We start from the raw sequence: 24,667 nt of genomic DNA on the forward strand, positions 1-24,667 counted from the left end.
AAGATGTTATAGTTTTTATTTACTTTGGGTTTCTCAACTTGGACCGTGTGTGCAAGAGGTTGATAAGCAGTAACATAAAATCAAAAAGTTATAAAAAGAAAAACTAAAAAAAAAATGTTTTTGGAAAGGTGTTAGGTGTATGGTTTTGAATTGTAAAGATTTTATTACTAACATTTTCTTTAAAATGTCTTGTGCGGTCTTGCATTAAAGATCATTTACCAGCTCAGTACTGGAGTACCTGATCAAATAGCCACGCATCTCAGAAATACCAGTAGAAATCAATCCTAGTCTGCTTCCATTGTGTCAGACCTAAAGATTTGAGAACTTAGTAGTCACACAAATGCAGCAAATATTTTAGACTGAAGGAATTTGGGTGCAGATTCCTGTTGCAATATTATGAGGTACAAACCTTAGTCTAGGCCATCCTAAACTTTTAGCCAATGTGACCCTGTTTTGGCATTTGAAAGTTCACATGACTCCCAGATTACAACCAAAATAAATTAACAGGAGGGCGGACCCCTTCAACAATCACTTCTCGCTCAACGTACTCCATCTGTATCCCTCTCTCAATCTCCACACTCTCCAGCCAATCCTCCCTCTCAACCTCCATCCTTTCCAGATGATCTCTCTCATAACCTCTTCCCCCCCCCCTCCAGCCCTTTCTGAATTCCTTCTGCAGATGCCCTCTCACTCTAGCCTTTTTTATAAACCCCCTCTCTCCCCCCCCCCCCCCCCCCACTGACCCTATCTCACCTCTAGCCTTACTTCTTTTCCTAACCCTTCTTAAATCCCCGAGTCTATCTTCTGTCATTCCCCATCTGTCTCCACAGCAAATACTTGCCCCCCCCCCCAACTGATCAATTCTTAAATCCCTCCTGCATCTGATCCCTCCCTTCAAACAGCCTCTCCTCCAAACATCCCCCTGGCCATGGTCAGTGTCAGCATTTTTTGGGGGGCTTAGGCTAATTGTTGATAATTGGTGAGGGAGAGGGCTGATGACAGGGTCAACATTTTTCTCTTGGTAGGTACAGTAGTGGATGAGGAGAGAAGAGTAGTGTCAAGCTCCACCTGCTCATGCACGGTCTGTCACCTTCTGCCTCCATGGCTGGTCCCAGGCCCGGTGATCTGCAAGCGGTAGCAGCATTAGTAATGGAAGTTAGCACGGGACCTGTTGCTCAAGGGGCTCTTGCAGAGGCCCCAGTCTTTCCTTTTGGCTTCAGTTTTCTCACGGATTCTCAGTTGTAGAAGCTGGTTTTTGTTTGGTTTTTTTGTTTGGTTTTTTTGCATTTTAAGGGGTCAGCAAGTGCATTGGGATACCAACCTCTGCTTATGAAGCGCAGATCAAAGAAACTAGCAGAGCTTGTGAGGTCCTGATAGGCAGTTCTCACCTCCCATCAGTAGGGGACTCTGTGGGCTTTGGGGATTAGCTGGTCAGTCCTCCCAGCTCCTTGGCCTGTGCTTCCTGCTGGTGGCCATCTTGTTTCTTGTCTGAACGCATATATATTCTAGACTTCTAGGCAGGTTGCCAGAGCTTAGTTCTTATTCTCTGTCCCTTTTCATTGGAACCCATTCCAGAGTTCATCTCGCTCCATTGACTCCAGAATATTCCTTTCTTCTCTAGATTTGCTGCCTTGTCTCATCTCGTTTTGTTTCCAGTTCACTTGTGCTTCATACCGAGTTTCTGCTGAGTAGTGATTTAGGGCCTACTACCTAAGCCCTGCTGGCTCAATCCAAGAGGAAGGTAGCCATCATCTGCAGAAAATGACCTCCCCCATTCCAGTTGGAACCTGTCAGACTTGCCTTGCTAGTATACCTGTCACACTCCTGGCAGACTATGCTGTAATAAAGCCACAATGTAAATTTAATGTTTAGCTTTGGTTTCAGATTGTCTTTTTTTCACTTGGCCAGAGTAAGAATGCACTCACTCAAATATGTATGGCTTGGCAGGAATCCCAGGCAAAAGGCCATTGAATAAAAGTAAGCCATAACCTGAGATTGATGCTAATTAAACTTGATTGAAAGGCGAGGAGAGTTTCATATATGTATTTTGTTTTGCACTGTCCTGTGTTTGGAAGGTAGTTACTGTGTTTAGTTCTAAATAAGATGCAGTGAGCTCTAGTTTGGCTCAGTTGTGGGGAAAATCTGTGTCATACCCTGTTTCTCAGTTGTTTTCCTGCACTGTTAAGTTTTTGCTGGTAAAACCCAACATATGGAACTGGTAACTGCACCACTTTGATTCCCATTTGGGAAAAATGACCCCCTCTAGATACTGTGTGATATTGAGATGCCCATGGAGGGAGAAGGACTCTAAACATAGAAGTTGAATATTTTTTTTGTCAGTGGAATCCTTTTTGCTAACATGATGACATTTTATGTTACCGAACTTAATACTATTTTTTACCAGTTGTATATTAGGGGGAACAAACAGTCCATGTTCTGTGCATTGCCAGAAACTGCTAAGTAACCATCTGAAAAGCAAATAACAGATTGTAAGAATCATAAGGCACAGGAAACTATTATTTGCCTGTTTTAGCCCTTGTAACCTTTCCTTCCAGTGTCTATGGAAAATTGTCATCTCCTCTTGTCTTCCAAACTTCCCTGTTAAAATACCAATCTATGCATGTTCTGCAAGTGACTGGAACTTCTCTTCAAGCTGTTTTATTCTGATTATTTGCCCTCCACCTTTTGACTGAGTTGAAGAGTTGTGGTATTTTCTGGAGCAGCAGTGGTTGAGAAAGCTATTGCCTTGTTTTACTAAGACTTTCACAGGCATGGAGCAGGGTTAAGTGACCTAGAGCAGTGGTTCCCACTCCGGTCTTTTGGGATCACCCGGCTTGTCTGCTTTTTAGGATATCTGCAGTCAACATGCATGAGAGATTTGCATGCACTATTTTTATTGTGTGTGTGTGTGTGTGTATATATATATATATATATATATATATATATAGTGTGTGTGTGTGTATAAGAGATGTAAAGACAATGCAGGCATAAATGAATATAGTGCACTGGGTATGAAGACAAACTTAAGAAATCTACCACAAATACGTACTTAAAATAATACTGCTAAGCATCATTTAATTCATGAAGGCTTGAACAATATGCTGCAGGTGACATGTTTTTGAAGAATGCTATTATGCTCATTTGGAGCTCTTTATGAGTCAAGCTTCAGTTAGTGTTTGAGACCATGTAACCATCTGAATGATATTGTGCATCGCCTCGACAGACAACTGTGTTTCTACCTGCTTGAATTGTTTGATGCCTTCATGTGGGAAAATCCCCCTGAAGAAGCCTATATAAGCGTGAAACAGAGGTCTTTGTTGGGAGCAAATCATTAGAACATTAATTGAATACTTTGGATGAGTTTGATTTTGCGACTTTCACATTTAGGGCTTTTAGGTCAATATTTTGAATAAATTCCAAATAAGTTTTTAACTTTATATAAAATTTGTACCAGTATTAGAAATGTTGCTGTGTTTTGCAATTTATTGCTGCTTTATACATTTTGAATTTTTATAAGTAAATACAATGTATGTGATTGGAAGGATTCTTGTAAATGTGTGAGTTGAGCTCAGTGGTATCTGTGTGTGCAATTGGTATGGAGTTTTGGGGAATATTTTGGTATCAAGTTTCTTTGTTATGAATATTTGCTTTAATGCCTAGCGTCAATAAATTCATGAGTTAAATGATGCTTAGCAGTATTTTAAGCATATATACTTGTGCAGATTTCTTAAGTGTATGTGTATATATATATCATATCTTATGCATATTAACATAGAAATGATGGCAGAAAAGGACCAAATGGTCCATCCAGTCTGCCCAGCCAAGCTTATGGTAGTAACTGCAGGAGATTTGCATTCGTTTTAAATGAAATAGGCAACGAAATTGTCAGCACCATCTTTTTTTTTTTTTTTTTAAGGACTGTTCATAATGCTTCTTGTACCCCCACATCCCTTGCAATTCAGTTGTTTGGATATTGTTTTTGACATAAAGAGCTACTCCTCCTCCTTTTCTGTCCTTTCTTAATAAGTTATAGCCCGGGATGGCCTTATCCCAATCATGACAATCAGTGAACCATGACTTTGTAACAGCAACAATGTCCAAGTCCGCCTCCACCATTAGGGCCTACAGTTCTGGGATTTCATTGCCCAGACTGCAAGCATTTATAGTCATCACTTTTTAGCTGCTCTTCATGGTCACCTTTTCAGCTTTTTTGAAGGAGCAGGCCCTGGCATGCCACAAGCAGAGGCTGAGCCTGCCAAATTCTGTGCAGGAGGGGAAATACCATAGGACTATAGAGTGCAGCAAAAAGATATGGCATTATATAGTATAGAGTAGACAGGCCCACAATAAGAAACGGGCAACATTTTGCCTGACATCCTGAATTACTGGATAACTTCTGTTGCCTTATCTTTGTTGGCGAATTCTCTTCAAAGTTATATTGGTAGAATCTACGGTGCACTTACCATTTGTGGTGTGTACGAACAGTTCCCATACCAGGGGTTTAGTGAATTTGACAATTTCTTGGACATTTTTGTGACACTACAAGGCAGTTAATTACTAAAATACTTAAAATGAAGTGTGCTGTCAAAGTGACAAGAAGCATGTTACCGTTTCAGCCATGGTCAAGGTAAGTCCTGTGGAAAGGGGCAGGCTCATAATTATTTTTGGAGCTTGCCCTATAATTTTAGAGGCACAGAACTGTAGTGACCTTCCCTAAAATTAAAAAAAATAATTCAGGAAAGAAGTGATAGGAGTAGACTGCAGTTTGTCTGGGGAACCTAAATGAATACAGAATTGGTTTCAGTGGTGCACAGGACCTCGCTGACTTTGTGCTGACCACTTTTCTTTTATATTGTGGATTTGGGAAAAGACTGGGCCTAGAACCTTCTGAATGTAGGGAGAATCGGATCTGTTTGTTCACACTTCAGCATAAACCCACTGGAACTGCACTATGCATTTTGCTTTTTGCTCAACTTCCGAGAAAGCCACATGATTAAGCAAACCAAAGGAAGTTAAATGTCATTTTTTCTAAAAGGCTGAAGAGTCAAAGGGTGTCCTTGATATTGCAGTTGAAGGACATGGCTCTGTATGACTTGGGGTAGGCACTTACAAACTTCTGTGTGATTTTTGTGTTTAATCTTTTTTTTGGGCAGGGGAGGCTGAATTAAGGAAAGAGCAAACAGCAGAACTCTTGCTAGTATGGTAACGGAATGTAGAAATGCTACTTTTGAGTCTGCTCTAGTTACTCAGTGTGGAAATACTGCATTAAATCATCTCTGCATCGTGTACAGACCCTACAGTCCCTCATTGGAGTGGGTGGAAGGATACCCCCATCCTTGTGTTTGCCTTGTGTAGTCTGGATCACATATACACACTAACAGGCCGATACAGTAAAGTGCACTCTGACGGAGTGCACTTAGCCCACGTTTGGCTGCGAGTTTTTGACACGCTATTTTTACCCCTTATACAGTAAGAGGTAATAGCGCGTCAAAAACGCATGGCCAACCCCCCCAAAACAAATAGCTCCCGCAACAGTTATTTCCGTGCAATTCAGAAAGTAAAATGTGCAGCCAAGCCGCACATTTTACTCTCAGAAATTAACACTTGCCAAAGGCAGGCGTTAGTTTCGGCCGGCACCAGGGTACAGAAAAGCAGAAAAAACTGCTTTTCTGAACACCCTCCAACTTAATATCATAGCGATATTAAGTCAGAGGCCCCAAAATTTAAAAAAAAAATTTTTAATAAAAAAAATTAAAAATCTGCCCGCAGGTCGGAAGACGGATGCTCAATTTAGCCGGTGTCCGTTTTCCGAACCAGTGGCTGTCAGCGGGTTCGAGAACCGACACCAGTAAAATTGAGCGGTGGTTGTCAAACACACTGACAGCTGCCACTTCTGTCAAAAAGGAGGCGCTTGGGACGCACTAGTGTCCCAAGCGCCTCCTTTTACCATGAGCCCTAATTTACATACCTGGGCTTTCTGTATCATGCGCCCAGAAGAGTGGTTTGTGCATGCATCGGGAGAGCGGGTGCTCTCCCACGCGTTTTTCTGTATCGGCCTATAAGAAAATGACATCCATCTTTGGCTTATGTGAAAATATGAAAGCTATATTCTGTATAATATAATCACAAACAGGCACTTATAAGAAAGTCTATGACAATAACAAACAAAACAAGTTATATAAGCACAAATGAGCAGGGTAAATAATTTTCCCCCGGCTAAAAGGGATAATTTCTATACAAATGACCTAACAGGAAGTGGTCACTTTCCTGGCAGAATGTCTCCTAGTTTTTTCTCCAGATGGTGGCTCACTAAGTGGGATCTCGTTTAGGAGACTGGTCGGTGCAGGAGATTCCGGGTCTTTGTCTAGATGGTCCTGGCTGAAGTGGTCTGCTTCAGCTCTCAGTAGGAATCTGCCCATCCTGCCATGAGTTAGGGTCTTATGTCTGTGGCCGGCACATGCGCTGTCTCCCGCCTCTCCTTGAAGTATTGCCAAACTAACAGATAATAAAAAAGTGCTACATGTCTAACCACTACTCTAAAACGATGGTTTTCTTGTATTCTATCCATATTTCCTGTTTCACTATTTTGTACATCATTCTCTCTCTCATGTGAGACTACTAGCCCTGCACATTTTCTAAACCTAATACATTCTGCTGGATGCCCAGAACAATAATGAAATCAGCATCAGTATCATTAATGTCATGTAAATAAAAGCAATTGTATAATAATTTTGGATAGCAAGCAAATACTACTGTAAAACCAATACCAAGATAAATAAGAATGTAATAACCCAAAAGCACACTCATATCCATAGGGCCTGTAAATCCTGTGTCCAATGTATACTGTGTCTATAAACTAAATCTGGGTGGATGTCAGGTGTTTCCAGTCTTTATCTCCACCAGAGCTGCTAGTACTACTCTTCACTGAGCACCAAGGACAAGATTTTAACTTCCTAATTGCTAGCTTGTTTGCTTTCACATCTAAGTGGTGGTCTAATTCCCTGACTAGGTCATGTTTCCCATCTTACATTTTCTATTTCTCCGTCTGTGATCTTGAAGTTTTCAGGCTGATTCTTATCAGACTAGGAGAAAGGAGGGCTGTTACACAGTAAGTTTTTCAGTAAACTCAAGCACAAAGCTGCATCCTATGATTATGAATCAACATAATTGTATTTCTCTCTCATAAGGAGCTAACTTAAACTTTCACATGCACCATCAAAATGACTTCCACAAAACTATCCCTTACCACTAATACTCATCCAGCCAAAACTTTAGCCAATTAGCCGGTTAATTTTGCTGCTCAGTGGTGCTTTGGATATCCTCCTCTTAGAGGATACATGGGAAGAGGAGATGGGGAGAATCCAGTTGTGAGACATGTTTTTGTCCATAAGAAAACAGCTATTTAACATGTTAAGTTGGGTATCTGCTTCAGATTGTATCTAACTACAATGCAGTCATCTGGGTAAGCCTCTTTTGCTTGTAAATGCAGTTGTTTTTGTTGCTCTGTGCCAAAATTATGCACATTAATGTAATAACTCTGTTACAGCCAGCAGACCCAGCGCCACTGAGCACGGAAGCACCTGAATCAGAAGCAGCAGCAGCTGGAGAAAAATCTAAAACTGACACAGCTGGATCTGAATCAACAGTTGCTGCTGTAAGTCTATAGGGAAGGAGGTGAACCTGGCTCCTTCTTGATTTGCTAATAACATCATACACTATTGTCCCCCCTCCCCACCCCCACCTCTCTGCACCTTGTTTATTGTTGTCTTATTCTGCTCTTCTGTTGTCTTGCCATTTGCCACCCTAGTTCAACTTAAGCCATGGCGCTGCATGGTAAAGCTTACCTACCTTCTTCCCACCACAACTCATGATGGGTCCATACCAAGAGGAGATTTGTTTAACCAGAAAGAAGACTGCAAACCCTATAGTGAGGCACAAGCCACTTAGTTGTTAGTGTTTTATTTCCAAGTTTGTAATTACAGTATGTGAAGAATTGCAAACTGTTCCTCTAACGTCAGAATAGAAGAGTATTCTTAATGCACACCAACAATGTGAGGCTCATCGTCAAACATTTCTCAAAACTTGCTTTTAACTTATATCTGCCAACACTGTGCCATTGCATTAGATATTAAATTCTATGGTGTCCGTACTTTGTGATGGGGGCTCCATCATAGCCTTTCCCACATTGGTATTGTTCTTTCCTTTTTTTCACCTGCTTTCTTCCATCTCTGGGATAAGAAGGACCCCAGGGTACAGGTCTCTAAATTGCTATTTCTTGCACTCTTGATTACTCATTAGGTGTCTTTATAGGGGGCACTGCTTGGTTGAACCCTTGCTTGTGGGACCATGATTTTGACTCTTGAGCAGAAGCTCAGCAGCAGGAGCCATGGAGAACTGAAAGCAGGTCCAGGCCAGGTTTTAATTTCTTGGACACTTAAATGTTGGCTTATTCATGTCTACAACAGCAAAGATCCAAGCACCTAACTTTCAGAATTAGGGGCCTCAAATTTTAAATTACAAACAAACAAATCAGTGCCCTATCAGAGTTCTTAAAAGTTAGTGGGTGGAGCTAGGAGCAGGATCAGATCAGGGGAACATGGTTAAGGGCTCGGCGCTGATTTTCAGTGTGGGGGTGCCTAAAGTTAGGAGCACAGGGTAACCGACACACAAAAAGGGTTTTAAACTTGTGAGCAGGAGCTCTAATTGTCAAGCTTCTAACCCTGGCTACTGTCTATTTGTGCATCTTTCATATACATTTATTTCATAGTTAATCGTCTTGAAAGGTAGATTTTATCTCACATGGATCTGAACCGGCTGAACAGCACTTACACTGTAAGTCGGAAATTTAAATACCAGTACGTGAGCAGTTTATACTATAGGTGGGGAGATGATTACTCAGGGAAGGGCAGATATTGTAGGAAAGAAGCATATTTCTTTTTTTTTTGTTTTAAGTAGATGCGAAGCAGTCTTGGGGAATGGAGCTAAAATAGCAGGAATCATACATTGCCACTGATCCTGCCCTGATTCTCGTCCTCGTACAATATACACTTCAAAACCTGTTTAATTCTTTTTAGATTGTCCAACTTAATTAAAAATATTCCTGATACGCTCACAGCCAAGTGATGGTCTGCGCCACAGAAGGGATCCATTTCCTTGTACTGTAAAGAGTATCCTTGATACATATGCAAATTCTTCCTAACTGTAATTACACAGAACAATATTGAGGCATATATTAAAAGCAAGCCTCAGATTTAGGCTCCTGAAATGAAAGTTAGGTACCTATTTTCAGCCTTAAATTTAGGGGCCTCGCTCAGCTGCACCTCAATAATTCTGTGTCTACTATTCCTGCACTCTCCAGGTATTGATTTTATTCAAGCTGTGGCAGAGTGAAAAGACCTCTTTCCAAATGTTCCTTTTGTATCAGTTTTGCAAAGTGCTTTCTCTCATTCATTTCCGCACTACGAAAATGACTCCCTGCTAACTGTATAGTGCTCTGAATCCAGGGGGTTAGGAAAGAGGAGTGGGAGGGAGGATTGGAAAGGAAGAGGGGTACAAAGGAGAAGAGAAGCGGGGCTGATCTCCCATCATTTCTGGCCCTTTCCAGGCGCAGAGCTCTCTTCCTGCCGTGGTCGTCGAGACTTTCCCTGCCACTGTAAACGGCACTGTGGAGAGCAGCACGCCTACCAACCGGGCTGATATGCCCCCGCAATTCCTGTACAAGGTGAGTGACAAGAGGCTCCTGCCCACCCCTCTGAACTGGACTATGGCGTTCTGTTTTAGAGAGGTCCTCAGGAGTGCACCAAGCAATCCCATGAGGTGGAGACCGAAAGAAACTGAGAAACAAGTGGAAGGAAATCTGAGGCCTGCTCAGTGTAGAGAGAAACTGAAGCTTGACCTCATTTCCTTAAGCAGGGGAAGACATCAGTGCTGAAATCCTCCCTCACTGAATAAGGGGGGCTGATGGGGCTATATGGAGACACTTCTGAGTGCAGAGGCAGGTGGAAGGCTCCAGGTGCAGTAAAGAGAAATTGAATAGAGGATCAGTGTCCTAACGTTCAGCTGCTCATGTGTACCCTAGCTCTGGGTGCGAAATCATCCTTTCCTGGTTAATCTGCCCATCATATGCAATTTCTTTTCTACATTTTGTCCTCTGGTCTCCCAGGTGGTACACTTCCATCTAGAACAGGCCACATCTGCTGCACCTTGCGGGGTAGTGTAGGTTGGGTTCCAGCTCGTGATGGTGATTTTTCCTTTTTTTTTTTTGTTTTATTTATATTGAGTTGAGGCTAGATTAGAGGAGCAGCAGTACAGTGCAGGGGCAGGGTTATAAGTCTTCAGGTTTACTTTTCTAACTGTGCATTGTCCTCCAGCAGGGTTACCTTCCCTGGTATTCCTCCTGCTGCTTCAGAAGCCACAGTGGCTTTTCAGGGTGGGAAGGGGACATGGCAAAGCCTGTGATGAGGATCACATTTTTCCCAGATATTTTCTTAGTCAGACTAGCTTAAGGGAGTTCTTTACTTTTTTTTTTTTTCTTAACTCTCTGTATTGGCAAGAAGTAAATACATACAAAGTAATAAGAACGTATTGACATGCAGCAGAAGTGGGGCACATTAAATTGTGATTTTTGTCTTAGCAGAGTATCCGGTCTCTTGAGGTTTCATATGTTGCTTATTCGTGTGGGTCTGGGGTTCAGTTTTATTTTCTGCCTTGCACTAATGTCATTTAGTGATCCTGGTGGTGTCTCTTAGTGGCCTCGTAGTTCTTCAGCATGTGGGGCTTCCTCGCAGCACTGAACACTCCTCAGCCCTATGGCATCACCTGGTTGTAGATTTCACAACCGAGTCGGGAGCCGTTCCAGAAAACCTGGAAGTCAGCAAAAGAGAGCTGCGGGCCAGTATCTCACCAAAAGCCCGATTCTGAAGCCTTCTCCAGAACTGCTGCACTCGGTTACCCCTGAGGTCGGATTCTCTTCAAAGCTCTGGTGAAGGGACTGAGCAGCCTCTGTTCTCCCTGCAGGTCACTGCCCAGCATGACTACGCAGCCACAGACAGCGACGAGCTCAACCTGAAGTCCGGAGACGTCGTGCTGGTGGTTCACTTTGACAACCCGGAGGAGCAGGTCAGGGAAACTTTCCATTTGCCTTCCTTGATTTTCCATTCCTTTGTCTTTCCCTCTTTCCAAGTGAAAATCCCTTAGGAAGGCAGAGAGCGAATGGATATCCACAAGTGCAAGATATCTAAGGGGTGGACCCAGGAAGATAAGAGGATTTACTGGTAAACTTTACAACTCCCTAATAACACCTTGAAAATTCGGTGGACTGGAGTAGAATAAAGGTTTTAATTAACTTTGCTGATCATCAAGCTGCATTGTATAAAGAAAATAACCTCTTATTCCCTCATTACGTACTCACTTTATATCATATATTTTATTCTTACATAACAAAAGGTGAGAAATTTTAGTGCTGCCAGTTGCTACCAGGAGAGCTGATGGCTCCACAATGTCCTTTTGGCATCCTCCACAAAAGGCACCGAGAGTAAGGTCACTTTTAGTTTATTTTTCATTGCCCGCTAGTTTCCCCCTGCTCTTTTGAGGTTCGGGCTCAGTCCTTACTGTCTTCCTTTTGGGCTACGGCGCCAAGAGCCTTCATTCTCAGCTACCTGGGGATCCCTTCCCCCTCCCAACTCAGGCAGTCCAGTCGTGGTAATAGTCCTCAGCCAGGGTCCATGCACCTGGTGTCCTTTGGAAGCCTTAGTCCAGCCAATAGGTGTCGCCATTGCACAATGACTGAGATGCCCTCTCTCTTGGGGGTTGTGAATTTGTATCCCCAGCCTTGGCTGACCTGGTCTAGCTAAATCCTGGTCCTAGACATGGCAGTGCAGAGTGCATGCCACAGAGCTCCAGCCGGTTGTCTGCGGTTCATTTCCTGGCAGAGTGCAGCGTTTAATCAGACAAAAGGTGGTTTGCGAAACTTTGGTTATTTTAGTACCAGCCACTGACTGTTACACCCAGCTACCACGCCATCCTTTTCTTAATATGCTCCTCGGTATCCACATATGTTGTGGCTAGTGGGGTGAGTGTGCATCCCACCAACCACTCGCCACCATGGCTACCAGCCACTTGCCGCTGTGGCTAGCTACCTCACAAACTGTATATGTTGCTGTACACGGAGCTCCAATGTGACCTCTTCCAGCCTATGCAGTCAATAACAGCACTGTTGACATCCCCGCAACCCAGGACCAAGGTGAAGGAATCGGTAAAAAAAAAAAAAAAATAAGAGGTTATATGGAAAAGCAGAGTACATAAACCAGTTGTACATCTAGGTAAGAGGAAAAGGAAGGAGGGGAAACCCATCAGAGTGTGGAGCTAACAAACATGCTACACAGTGGAGACAAAGTCTGTTCCTCCCCTGCCTCTCAGAATCCTATATATGTGCACACTCTCCATAGCACACCCACCCCACCTACCCATGCATATCCACAGCCACTCGCACATGTATGCACCCTCCATACTCTCCACATGCCCCAGATATCCACACTACCACCCCAACAATCGACACAATGTCCATACCACAGCCAACTCACCCACCACCTGGCATCAACCTACAACCTCCCACCCATACATCCCTAGCCACCTGGGTACACCACACACACACACACTCCCAACCCAACTATCCCTACAGACCCATCAACATCTCCAGAGCCACTCACACAAATTGCATACTCCTAGTAAGCTCACACATGACCCATCTACCTCTTCACGCCAATCTGCAGCCTCTCCGCCCATCACACATGCACATTCCTTACCCCCATGCCTCTGCAGCCACTGATGCACTCCTCACCACCCATGTGCACCCCAGTCAAAAACCCTAAAGCACATACATCATTGCCACACACACCCCTCTATGCTATAAGTGCATACACACTCCTGCCTCTCCCCCCCCAACAGCCATGCACGTGTGATCACACCCCTACCTTCACTTCTCCCATCAGCCATGCGTGTGCAAACGTGCACTCCTGTCTTCTCCAGCCCTCACCCCCAACAGCCATATGGTTGCAGACCCACACCCCTGTCTTCCCCCTCCCAAATGCCATGTGGTCACAGGCATACACCCTGTCCCCCCCAGACAGCCATCAAACTCACTGCATTTACAAATAACACCCAGCAAAGCTACTGGGCTAGGAACTCTCAGAGCATGCCTTCTATGGGATGCTGTCCACAGGAGACATGGAGGAGAGAAGACTGAACACCAGTGCATCATCTGCATAATATAGACTGCCCTTAGGAAGACTATCTGTTGGGGACTGGTGGGCTGCATATGCAGAGCTCATCAGCCACTGACCACTGTAGGTGCAGAGCTCTGTTCAGTAGACAATGGGGTGTCACGTCTTTGCAAGTTCACATGTGCACCCTACCATGGACTCATCTCCCCTGTGCCCCTTGGGATACTGCTGATTGCAAGGAGGCCAATCTGCAATAGAGAGTCTCATGGGGTAGCTGCACTGGAGGGAGCTGGATAGACAGGTAGGAGGTACAAAATGGGGGGAGTACTTCAGCCAGATGGGATGAAAATGAGAGAGCTGAGAGTGGTGGAATCGAGCTGGTGGGGACCCAGAGAGGAGTGTCGGAGTGTGCTGGGGAAAAGGAGTACTAAGGTCACAGTGGTGAGGGGGGGGGTCAATTTGTGCTAGGGTCGGGACTGTGCTGAGGTGGGGATGGGGAGTGGTTTGGAGTGTGCTGGGATGCAGCTGGGCTAGTTAGAAGAGCCTGAGATTAGGCTGGGGAAGGGGAAGGGAGTCACTGTACTGAGGGGGCAAGGGAGGGCTGGGGAGTGGATATGTACCATGTTGGGGACAGGCTGAGGAGAAGGGAAATAAATGCTGGAGTTGGGGTGCAAGAGTGCTAGTTTTGGACTGGGGAAAAGAATAGTTTAATAGGGGCCTCCTGGAATTTCACAGAGGAGTGTGGCCCTGACAGCAGGTCACTGAGGAGAATGGCCTCGTAGAGGGGTCGAGGTGCATGTTGGAGGTATTTTGATAACTGCACTAAAATGAAAACAAACTGAAACCAGGAATATAGAAGCAAATTTCTTGGGGTTTTTGTTTTTTAATGTTACATTCATATGTGGTATGAACAGAATATTTGAATAACCATTAGACAGAAAATCTATTCTCACTGCTAACTTGTGAGGCAAGGATTTGCAGGGACGAGTTCCTTTTGATGATCATAGAAAATAAAACCTTTTCCTGTTCCATCATCCTTTCTCTATATGGCCAAGTGTCCAGGAGATGGCAGTGTAACCGCAAGCTTGCATAGGATTTGAGGCTACTATAACTTGAAATGGGCTGTTGATGGCTTGTTATCTTGTGCAGGCAGTAACACTCTTGTATGTTGAGGGACACTGTCAGTATCTTATAGAGGAGCTACCAATAAACAGGAGCCCTATGATGAAAACACAGAAACCTTACGGTATAAGTTCTTCTAATACTATTGCTAAAAGGAGAGCTTGTGGCACTGATTGCAGCGAGAAAGGGCCAATTATACCAAAGGCAAGCACGCTGTGAAGGTGCCTATTTGTCACTGTTTAATGTTTCTGGCGTCTAGAAGTGTTTCCCCAGGTCCTCCATACTTCACTTCGGTCTTCCCTTTCATGCTCCTGCTCTGCTTTGTTACAGATTGCTAAAGCTAGGACTTACCTTTTCCTAATGGCTTTTTCCAGGATGAAGGCTGGCTGATGGGCGTTAAGGAGAGCGATTGGCTCCAGCATAAAGAATTTGACCAGTGCCGAGGGGTTTTCCCCGAGAACTTCACAGAGAAGGTCCTGTGAGGCAGAGATGGGCCCGACTCCCTCTCCCGAGGCAAACGAAGCTGGGTTTCTGTGAAAGCGAATCGAAAACAAAATAGCAGAATGACCTTAAACTGTGTCAGCTTTAAAGGGTCATGACTCTTGTAAGAGCAGGGCTTGAAAAAAAAAAAAATAAACAAAAGGGTATGAAACAAAACAAAAAAACGTTCACATACCTCCTTCCTCACTCCTGATTGGATCGCATTAACGGCTTGCAGGGGGCACAGCAGTTCTGGTTTACTCACTGAAGGTTTGGGGTGCTCAATCCAGGACATTCATCTGAGGCTTCTGGATTTAAGAAACCACCCAAACTTTTCAGTGCATCCGAAGAAACAGTAGTGGTAGTGTGGTGGTTGCTTTTGTCACAGCCACGCCTGGAATCCTCAGGGTTCATGGGATGGCAAAGGATGATGGTGGGCACTAGAGAGAATTATGTTCTGCAATAGATCGCCAGTTTACTGTAGAATAATGGAACCCAGTAGGACACCGTTGTATGGTAGAAAAATGGGGTGGTAATTCTGCTAGAGAACAAAGAAGATTCAGTATGAAAGTCGGATGCTAATGCTTGGAACCACACTGAGATTCTTAATTAGGAATAAGGCTTTTGTAGACTTGTCTCATGTAGTATTAGGGACATTATGGTCTGCAATGAACACCATCCTTCCCAAACACAGTTGTCGAGAGGAATTGTCTTTCTAAGTTCTCCAGAAGGTACTTTATAGAAATGTTAAAGAGAATTGCATTAGTTTGCCATTATATATATATATATACATATATTTTCACTTGAAATTCTAGTAAAACGAATCCCTGGGAAAATGTTGCTATAGAGAAGGTATAGGATCTCTGTAAACGATGCAGTACAGTTCTTCAGCATCCTTATCAGGGGATCACTGGGTCACTACATTTTTATGTAGTCTTTCACTTGGAGACAAATATCAAATCATATCAAATATGATTTGATATTTTTATCAAGAATGTCGGTATATAAAAATTTGAAATAAATAAATACATTTAATGGTGACTCCTCACTGGGAATCATCTAACTGGGACTGTCGACTTGCACTTTTCTTATAATGTTTTTGATAGATTTACTAGAGGGAAAACAAAATGTAGAAATTCCCCTTTTTGGGAGTTGGCTGTCCCCCTGAAGGCTCTGATCAGAAAATGTAATACCAACTGTATTAAGGAGAGCCATGTTTAAAGAGAATATCACAGTGGGGATTAGCTTGGCTCTGTTTAAGGAAGCTGCATACACAAGGATGTTAATATTGGCAAGATTCACGTTTCCTCACACTCACCAAGGGCTTCCATGTAAGCTCATGAAACTGGCAATGCAGGATTTCTTGACCTCTGTGGCCCCTGTTGCATTTACCATGACATAGCCTGTCAATCCTGAGCAAGTATAGGATGCAGCCTTCTGCTGAGTGAGGAGGCTGGGTTTCTGCAGCCTTGGATTGACCAATTTTTAACCATTCAGTTGGTAGAAATTGTAAAATGTATCCCCACTTCCCCCCTCAAAAAAAATTCTGCTGTACTGTTGAAAACAAACATTTACTGTACAATGTTTCAGGGGTGTGTGTGTGTGTGTGTGTGTGTGTGTGTTATGTTCCATTGAACATGTAATACCAAACTGTGATTTTATACCGTTAAAACCAACGTTAGCTGTGAGTGCCTATTGTCTTGACAAATTTAAGCTATTAACTCACCAAGCCTTGAGCCAAAGTTCTGTAATTGAGTGGCAATGCTACTTACAGTCAGTAAACCTTCATGGCTGTTTTCTTTCATTGAGGGAAACACATCATGGAATCATTAAATTGCTAACGAGGAAGTGGAGAGAGGTGGTGAAAGAGAAGGTCGGCGTTTGAAGTTGGAAACCAAAGGGAGCTGCAAGAAAGGACTTGCATGGCAGGGAGGAGGAAGGATGGGGGGGGGGGGGGGGGATGCTGGCCAACATTAGCCCAGGCGGGTGTCTGATGGATGGTTTGTTCAATGCTTTGCGAGGTGTACTTGGAACTGATCTAGAGAGAAGGCAGATCCTGGCTGGCTTCCGGCTCTTGCTGAATTACGGAGGTTGCATCAGTAGCATTAGAGAAGAAACTCGGGTGGGTGGGGGTCTTCTTTTTCATACTTCGTCTCCTGTCATTTCTGTGATGAATGGACAAGGCCGGCATCTTCTGGGCGGCATTGTGGGAGCCTGCACAATGTTACAGATTTACAAGCAATTATTTGGGACACAGTGCAATAACGCTGCATGGTTCCCGTAGCTCACACCTGATTTGGTCCTGCAGGGGCCCTGCTGACTGGTGTTAAGCTACAGTGAGGGACACTGTAGGGATAGTACCGAAAAGGACATGGATTTAGACCTGCTTTTGGAACAATAGGAGATAGATAGATATTGCTTTTTTTCTCCATGTTGTCCAAGTTTTATATACTAAGGTTAATCTGATAGTATAAATAGATTTAGAAAACAAAATCTTTAAAGAGTTCTAGACTAGAATCTGAATGTAGAGGAGCAGAGGATTTTGATGATTGTGCACAGATGAGTAGAACACAAATCCCTCAAGCATCTGAGAGAATCAGTAACATCTGTGTCACAGATAGGCAGGCCCTGCAGTGGTTTCTTCTGCTTATTGAATGGCCAGTTGCAAGCATGAGCACAGTAAACTGGATTTCTAGCTAGGAAAAGAAACGTTTCAGTTTACAAATGTTGTTGAAAATGGGTTCGGACCTGTGAGGCAGGTCAAATCTTTCTGAATGGTCATAAGGCTCCTCGCATTTTGTAAATTGTAATGATTCATGGTGCGGGGCAGGCACATTTTTTCAAAGCCAGCTACCTAGGTGAAATGGCTCATCTAAAAAATTGGGTACTTTCTCTTTTGAGAATTTGCTTGAAGTTCACTCATTAAAAGCGTCTTCGTAGTTTGTATCTACACAGTCTGTTTGCAAATCCCCCACCCTCAACATACGCACACACCCTTATTACGAAGAAAGTCGATGTGCATGGAAAGAACCTGAAATCTGCAATGTTAAACACATGCCTACTGATTCTCTTGCAATTCTGATTGTGAGAATTTGAATTGTGGAGGGAGTTCTGTAAGTAAAATGTGTTGGAATGGCTTAAACGCTATTCGTGTTTGGCTAAGATAAAGGACATTTTATGCTCTAAAGATTGCAGCACTATGCGATTAGTTAGAAAACAAGGGGGAGGGGTAGGCGAGCATAGACAGTTTTACATTGGGAAGAGGAGGGACATGGTACGAGGGGTTCTGAGGCTGCTGTATGATGTATGGGGAGGTCAATGAAGGTCATATCTAAAATGCCCGCCCTGTGGCCTCATGCCAACAAGAATGAGCTGAGCGAGTCCTGGCTTTACTCCCATTGCATCTGTGAACTTTAGAGGAAGCAGAAGCCCCTAGCTGAACGGGAAATAAAACCAGAGCCAGCCCAGTCCATTCCTTTTGGCAAGGCATGGTCTGGTGAAGGCAGAGCTATTTGGCAGGTAGTTCCTTTGGATAAACATGTTTAGCTTGTTTTGTGGTGACTCAGCAGAATCTGGTCAGGAAATCCATTTATATGACAAACTTCAGCTCAGACACTGCCGGCTTTTAGAGCAGCTTTCCAAAGGATGTGCCGGGGCAAAGCAGTTATCCGGGTAAATTTGCCAGGCTGAAAGTTATAGCCCCCTTCTCCACAGTGGCGCAAAGTGGACATGCTGTGAAACTGCACACTACTTTGTGCCATGGGGCAAAGGGGCAGTGTTAGGGCGGTTTCATTTTGAAATCCCTGTGTGTACTTTAGCTATTTGCTGGTCCACGGGATGTTTCTCTTTCAACATTCACTTGCAGGTCCTCAGGGGGGAGTTATCTGCAAGGTCCCCTGTTAATTTCAAAATTGTCCCCTGAAAACATATGGAATGGGTGCTGCGTGCATTTCTGCAGAGGCAGGTAGATAAAGTACAACATATGTCACCATATGCTAAAATAGACCGAAGGTGCATCAAAAGTGGAACATGATTCATACAGTCAAAAGAAAGCGATTTCTCTTCCTATATCTTGTAACAAATCCTGGGCCTAGCAAATGGAAGTCTTCCATGAGAACTATTTCTGGCACTGGTATTTGTTCCAGAATTAAATTTCTCTTATAAAAGAGCCTTACTTAGCTAGCTCCTGGCCTTGTTAGAAGGGCCCAGCTGTCACAGTAACAGACGACAGACATGAGACTGTAAAACATCTCACTATTTTCAAACTCCTCGCCTTCTACTGCCTTTCAGCATTGAGCACCAGGTGCAGCTCAAGTTTGGACTCTGAGGCCCTCAGCTAGTAATGGATTTCATCAGTGAACACTTGTGACCTTTGTTGTGTATCTGGTCTAAGAACCAGGTTAATTTGCCTTTTCTGTTTAGTTGTCCTGAAAAACTAGAGCTATTGGAGGGTCCTAAGGATTGAGTTGGGGGAATCGGTATCTACAGATGAGCGAGTAGCTGCTGATTGCTTGGGTACAGCCTAACTCTCTCCTGCAACAGGGAGCAGATGATACCCACAGTCTTTCACCTGGCAGCTCAAACTCTTTTTCATTTCAGTGCTAAAGGACTGAATTTTATATTGTAGTTTTCTGGCTCTGTGTGCTCAGAAGCCTCTTTCTTACTGTTGAGCTGTCCAGAATCCAGACGCACCAGAGCTTTTGTTGCAAGATCTTTCTCTTTGTTTTTATGTTATCAAACTAATATATTTGGGATCTATTTCCAGCATGAATGTTAATTGTGTTTTTAAAATGGCTTCTATGCAGGGCTCTTATATAGTTCAAAGGTTTATACTGGCTCATATACATTTAAATTGTAGAAAGTTGTGGATAGCTTTCTTGATACTGTCATACATCAAACTTGACCTCATTACAGCCTGCAAATTGAGGCCCTGTGTGTTGCTTCCATGTACGTAAGGTAGGATCAGGTATGTTGGTGGTTAATTTTAGCTTTGTTCTACTGGACCTTTGCAGAAATGTTGAGGTCCTTTTTCTGTTCAGGCAGACTATTGCCCACGTTTTCAGTTTGACAGGATTTTCCTCTTATCCCCTGATTGGCTTAGGGAATTAATTAGTTGGTTTCACCCAGCCAGATTTGAGGGAGTCTGTCCCACTGTGGATCTGCTAGAACTCCATGCAGATTCACCTTGTCAAAGGAATCCACATCCTCTCTTTTTTTTGTTCTCAAAAAATTTGTGTGCCTGTAGTCTTGAAGTTGGCACTTCCCTACCAAACATTTACCCTTATGTTATCAGTCAGTGCTGGGGCTGATGAACTTACTGAGTTAATCCTGTTACCAGTAGCCACAGTAACTAGACTCCTCAAAATGCTTGCTTTTAGTATCTTCGTCATTGGTCTCCATTCTTTCATGCCCTCATGCATGGCCAGACTTGTCTTTCTTTCTGTAGTAACTCCTTTCCCAGATGCCATTCATTTGATTTTTTTCAGGCAGTTTTCATGGTTTACATGTGTCAGTGTGCTGCCTGCAAGGGGATCGGGTGCCAAGCAGCAGAGCAACACCAAAAGTTTATTTAGATTCATGAAGGAGGGAATAGCTGAGTAGGAGAAACACTCAATCTCCTCAAATATGAAATAATAAACAAAAGTAGATGACTGAAGGTCTTATTTATTTTAACACCCAATTAAAAGTAAAACATTTTCAATTGCTGCTGCAGACAGGTTCTCTTAATTTGGATCTGTTGCTACGCAAAGGCAAATCTAAAAATAGTTATTTTGAAAAAGTCTTGTTAACAGAAATCAAAGGCAGGAGATAGATGTGAAAATCTGCTTACTATAAAGCATGTAGATGCCAACTGTAGATAGGAGATACATCACACAACACACAATATAAAAACAGACTCCTCTAGTGAGCAAAACCTAATTTTATGATCTGAGTTCCTGGGCCTGCACATTTCAAATTCAATAAAATATGTATGTTAGATAATTTTGGTCTTGGGAAGTCTACAGCATCATCAGCAGAATTGTGCTCTTGTGTCCATTGCATGGACTGCCCAAGTACAGTATATTTTTTCGTGGATGTAATTTGCCATTCGCATTGAATGCAGCAAGAAGCGAGAGTCAAATTATTTATTCAAACTTGGATCCAGTAGGGCGAATGACTAAAGTACCTGGACCAGGGGTATTGAGTGTTGCCCAGTAGGTCCTTTCTTTATCTTCAAGCATGCCATGCTTCCTGTTATTTCCTACGCTTGTCAGGCAGCAGGAACGGAAGAGAAGAGTGATGTTCACAGGGCTTTTTCTCCTGTTCTCTGCTTATAGTTTAATTTTAGAAGCTTGAAAATTCCATTTAAATGTGGACGCATTCTCAATTCCTTGGATACAAAACAAATAGAAAAAGCTCAGTGGTGGCAGCAGCCCTGTCATTTTATTGAATGGGTTTTGTGGGTATTTAAGACAATTTTTGGAAGAACAGAAACCTCCAGAAGGGGCTAAACTGAAGACCTATTTCCTAATTGTAGTCTATCTCCTCCAAGCCATGGGTCAGTGGACTTCTTGACAAATCCATTCACACACACAATGTGCCCTGCCCGGCTGCCTTCCCTCTCCTTTGAGAGGGCAATTGTTATAACAACGCACATAACTTATGCACAGAATTTTGCTTTGAAAATTATCTGAAATAATGCATACAAACTCACCTTGCACTGAGTTACTTCTGTGCTCTGCAGAGCATAACTTGGGTGGGTTTGATTATGCACACTTTTTTTTTTTTTTTAAATCAAAAGTTAACGTGTAAATCCTAACTCTCTCACCTCTGGCCCGGCCCCCACCCCCCAAATGCCTATGTTTTTTGAGTGCATAAAAGTGGGCTTGAAACTGGGTTATGCTTATACTTTTATGTGTACAAACACCAGTCAATTTATAATAAACCAGTTGTGTGTTCTGTGCGTAAATGACTTTGAAAATTACCCCCATAAACTACTACATTTTAGTCCCTTCTTTTTCTCTCTAATTGTGTTTCCCCCCTCTTCCTGTTGCTCCCTTTGCTGCCCCCTATTGCTTGCAGCAGGGCTCTTTTGGAAGGGCAGCTGGCGAGCCATTGATGCTCCCTTAGAGTAACCCTGCAGTGGTAGTTACTGTGTATTAGTGACCACTGAGTCACCGACTGTCTTGTAACTTCTAGGCAATGTTGCTCAGTGTTCTGGTTAAGGTTATGTAGCTATGCTCAGTTAAATGGATTGAGAAACAAAATGGTAGAGTAGCTCCTTGGTGAATTGCATGACAGCTTTCACCTCTTACCACTTGAGCCCCTATGGTGATGGAGCTGAAGGTGATAAGTGCACAGATGCAGAGCAAACAGTTTGTGCACTTGAATGGAGCGACATCCCACAATGCAATGTACAAATGTCCATGGGGCAGTGTGATCTATTGTCTGTCCCACAATCTCCTGGAGTGTGGTGCAAGCTGCTGCTTTTCCACAGAGATTCCCGGTTTATAACGTGAAAGGCTGGTTGGTCCTTCAGTTTCCTTTTCCTGGCCCATATGTTTTTGGAATTGCCCTCTAAGAATTTTTACAGTATTTGACAAAAGTATTTCAGTCTGTCACAGCTTAGAGAAGGAATCTTGGTTTTTGTTTTTTTGTTTTGTTTTTTTAATGAAGTAGACTTAGTAATGAGGCTTATTGTCAAATGCTGTCCTGTATGCAAATAACCTGCTCATATCAAATTCAATAAGTTCTGTTTGGCTTTGTCTCAAAGTCTTCATCTTGTCTCCACCACATAGATGGCCTGTGTACAGTATAGTTGTCAGTTCTATTGAGAGTCAAGAAATTGGAGTGAAATTATTTATTCAAACTTGGATACACTGACCTAAAAAAAAAAAAAGTATAATAAAGTTCTCAATATTTCAATAGGTCAACTTCTAGAAATTATAGTAGTTACATTTCTGTATTTTTTTGTTTTTGTTTGTGGTGTTGAATTGTGAGCAAGTTCCATTGGCCACCCTATGAAACCACAGATATCCTACAGCTTTAAGACTGTTTTATAATGGTTTCCGTCTTTAAGCCTCTCACAGTTCTGTTCTCTTGGCACTGTAAGCCTTTCTCTCTTCTGAGATTCATTTAGATGTTTAGGTCCCACAACTGGTCAAGTTGCCCCCTTTAGTTTCTCAGCGTTTTGTGAACTGTATACAGTGCATTGACTTGCTGTGCTGAGAATTCAGTAGCTCTCCCTTTGTTTTTATTCTTTTTTTTTGTAATATTTCTGTATGTGATTACAGGCTGTGAATGAAGTCGCAGTGACCCAAGGCATGTCCAGCTATTTGTTTTCTATGCAAACCTGACAAGAATTTCCTCAGTGCTTAGATCTGTGAACCCCACTTCCAGTGCACTTGTAACAATCTGGACTTGTCCAATTTGTTTAATTGACAATGTTCGGGAAAAAAAATATATAAGTTGTGTCAACCTGGATGTGTTTACTGTCATTTATTCCTTCTAAGTAACTTTGTACACATGTTTTGCCCTGTTCAATACGTTTGGTCTTTAGCTACACTTCACCTCAGCTGTGGAAAAGGAACCCACCAGTAGAAAGATGAGGCCAGAAAGTGAGTTACACAGGACCCTGGTACTGCTCAGCAGCCCTACATTTTGACTGTATACCTGAGATTTGGTATAGGTAAATTTTATGTCCTGTTGTAAGATGGCTTGGGGGAATGTAGTCCTACCTCATCACAAGATCACTAAATGAAGCCCTACTGGGACAATCCAGAGTAAAACAGGTCAGCGTTGCAGCCTCTTGCTGTTTCTTTAATCAGCTTGCTTTAGCTGTGATGCTGTGTGAGGAGCTTTAGTTCTGCAATAGAGAAGAGAGGCCCAACACACACTTGGGTTCACACTTACCCTCCTAACCAGTAGTGTCAAAAAGTACCTATAGCGTAGTAAAAATGCATCAACGTAGCAACAAAACTCAGTCCTATTGCACTTTCTACTGACCAGAATTCTTTTCTTGTTTCACCATGGTGTAACAAGTATCATAGCCAATTTGCAATATGTTAGAAGCCATCAACGGAGGCAGTCCTGGGAGACTGTGCATAGCTAGTAATCACTGTTTCCTATTCACCATAAGGCTGATGCTATTGAAGCTGCCTCCTGAACATATCCCAACCTCTTGAGGAAGGTTTCACTAATGACTGTCCCTATCTCTTATTTATCATCAGTCTTCAAATACTGGAGCAGTCACCAAACACATCCCAGGCTCAGGTTCTCACAACTCTGCACTCACCAACCACAGCAACCATTCTTTTCATGAATAGCTGAACCCTCCACAGTGTCAAGGGCTCCTCCTGCTTACCCTGCAGTATGGAAGAGAAAGCTACCTACTGAATATTTCCAAGAACCAAAACTCTCCTGACACAACCTCCACCTATGGAGATCCCTTAATGAGTCGTAAAAACCACCCAGTGATTAATGACCAAGGCATCCTCAGTTGCTCTCAGTTTCCTTAGTAAATCCAAAAGCTAACAATATAAATAAAACCTTGATGTGGAGAAATGGGATAGGAAGGCAATTAATTATAGCTGATAAGTTTTAGGTGGACAACATTCACCATAAATAACTTTCAACAGCTGAAATTTTGAGTTGATTGTAGTATTCTATTAGCATGGCCCTAGATTTGGTCAAATGTCTAAAGAAATAATCAGAAGCAGACAATTAAGAGTATTTGGTGCTGAAGAGTCTTTCTCAACAGTTTTGAAAGTTCTTTCTGTATCATTGTGCAATTGGGTGCTTATCAGCAATAGCTCAATATGGGCATCCCATACCTCTGAGCCACCTGTACCCTATATCTTCACATT

The 24,667-nt window shown here is 42.9% G+C and overlaps 1 protein-coding gene across 8 annotated transcripts in view; it reads left to right on the plus strand.

Moving 5' to 3' along the window:
* The window catches only part of BIN1 (bridging integrator 1), a 288,905-nt gene extending 265,622 nt beyond the window's left edge, over positions 1-23,283 (plus strand). For all 8 annotated transcript variants that reach the window (XM_029605136.1, XM_029605137.1, XM_029605139.1 and 5 more), the window contains 4 exons: positions 7,547-7,654; positions 9,605-9,721; positions 11,017-11,118; positions 14,717-23,283. In XM_029605136.1, the coding sequence (XP_029460996.1) occupies positions 7,547-7,654; positions 9,605-9,721; positions 11,017-11,118; positions 14,717-14,824 (435 nt within the window). In that variant the 3' untranslated portion in view covers positions 14,825-23,283. The remainder of the gene's footprint in view (positions 1-7,546; positions 7,655-9,604; positions 9,722-11,016; positions 11,119-14,716) is intronic.
* The last annotated feature ends 1,384 nt before the right edge of the window (positions 23,284-24,667 follow it).

This window comes from Rhinatrema bivittatum, chromosome 6 (genome assembly GCF_901001135.1).
Source record: "Rhinatrema bivittatum chromosome 6, aRhiBiv1.1, whole genome shotgun sequence".
Taxonomy (NCBI): Eukaryota; Metazoa; Chordata; class Amphibia; order Gymnophiona; family Rhinatrematidae; genus Rhinatrema; species Rhinatrema bivittatum.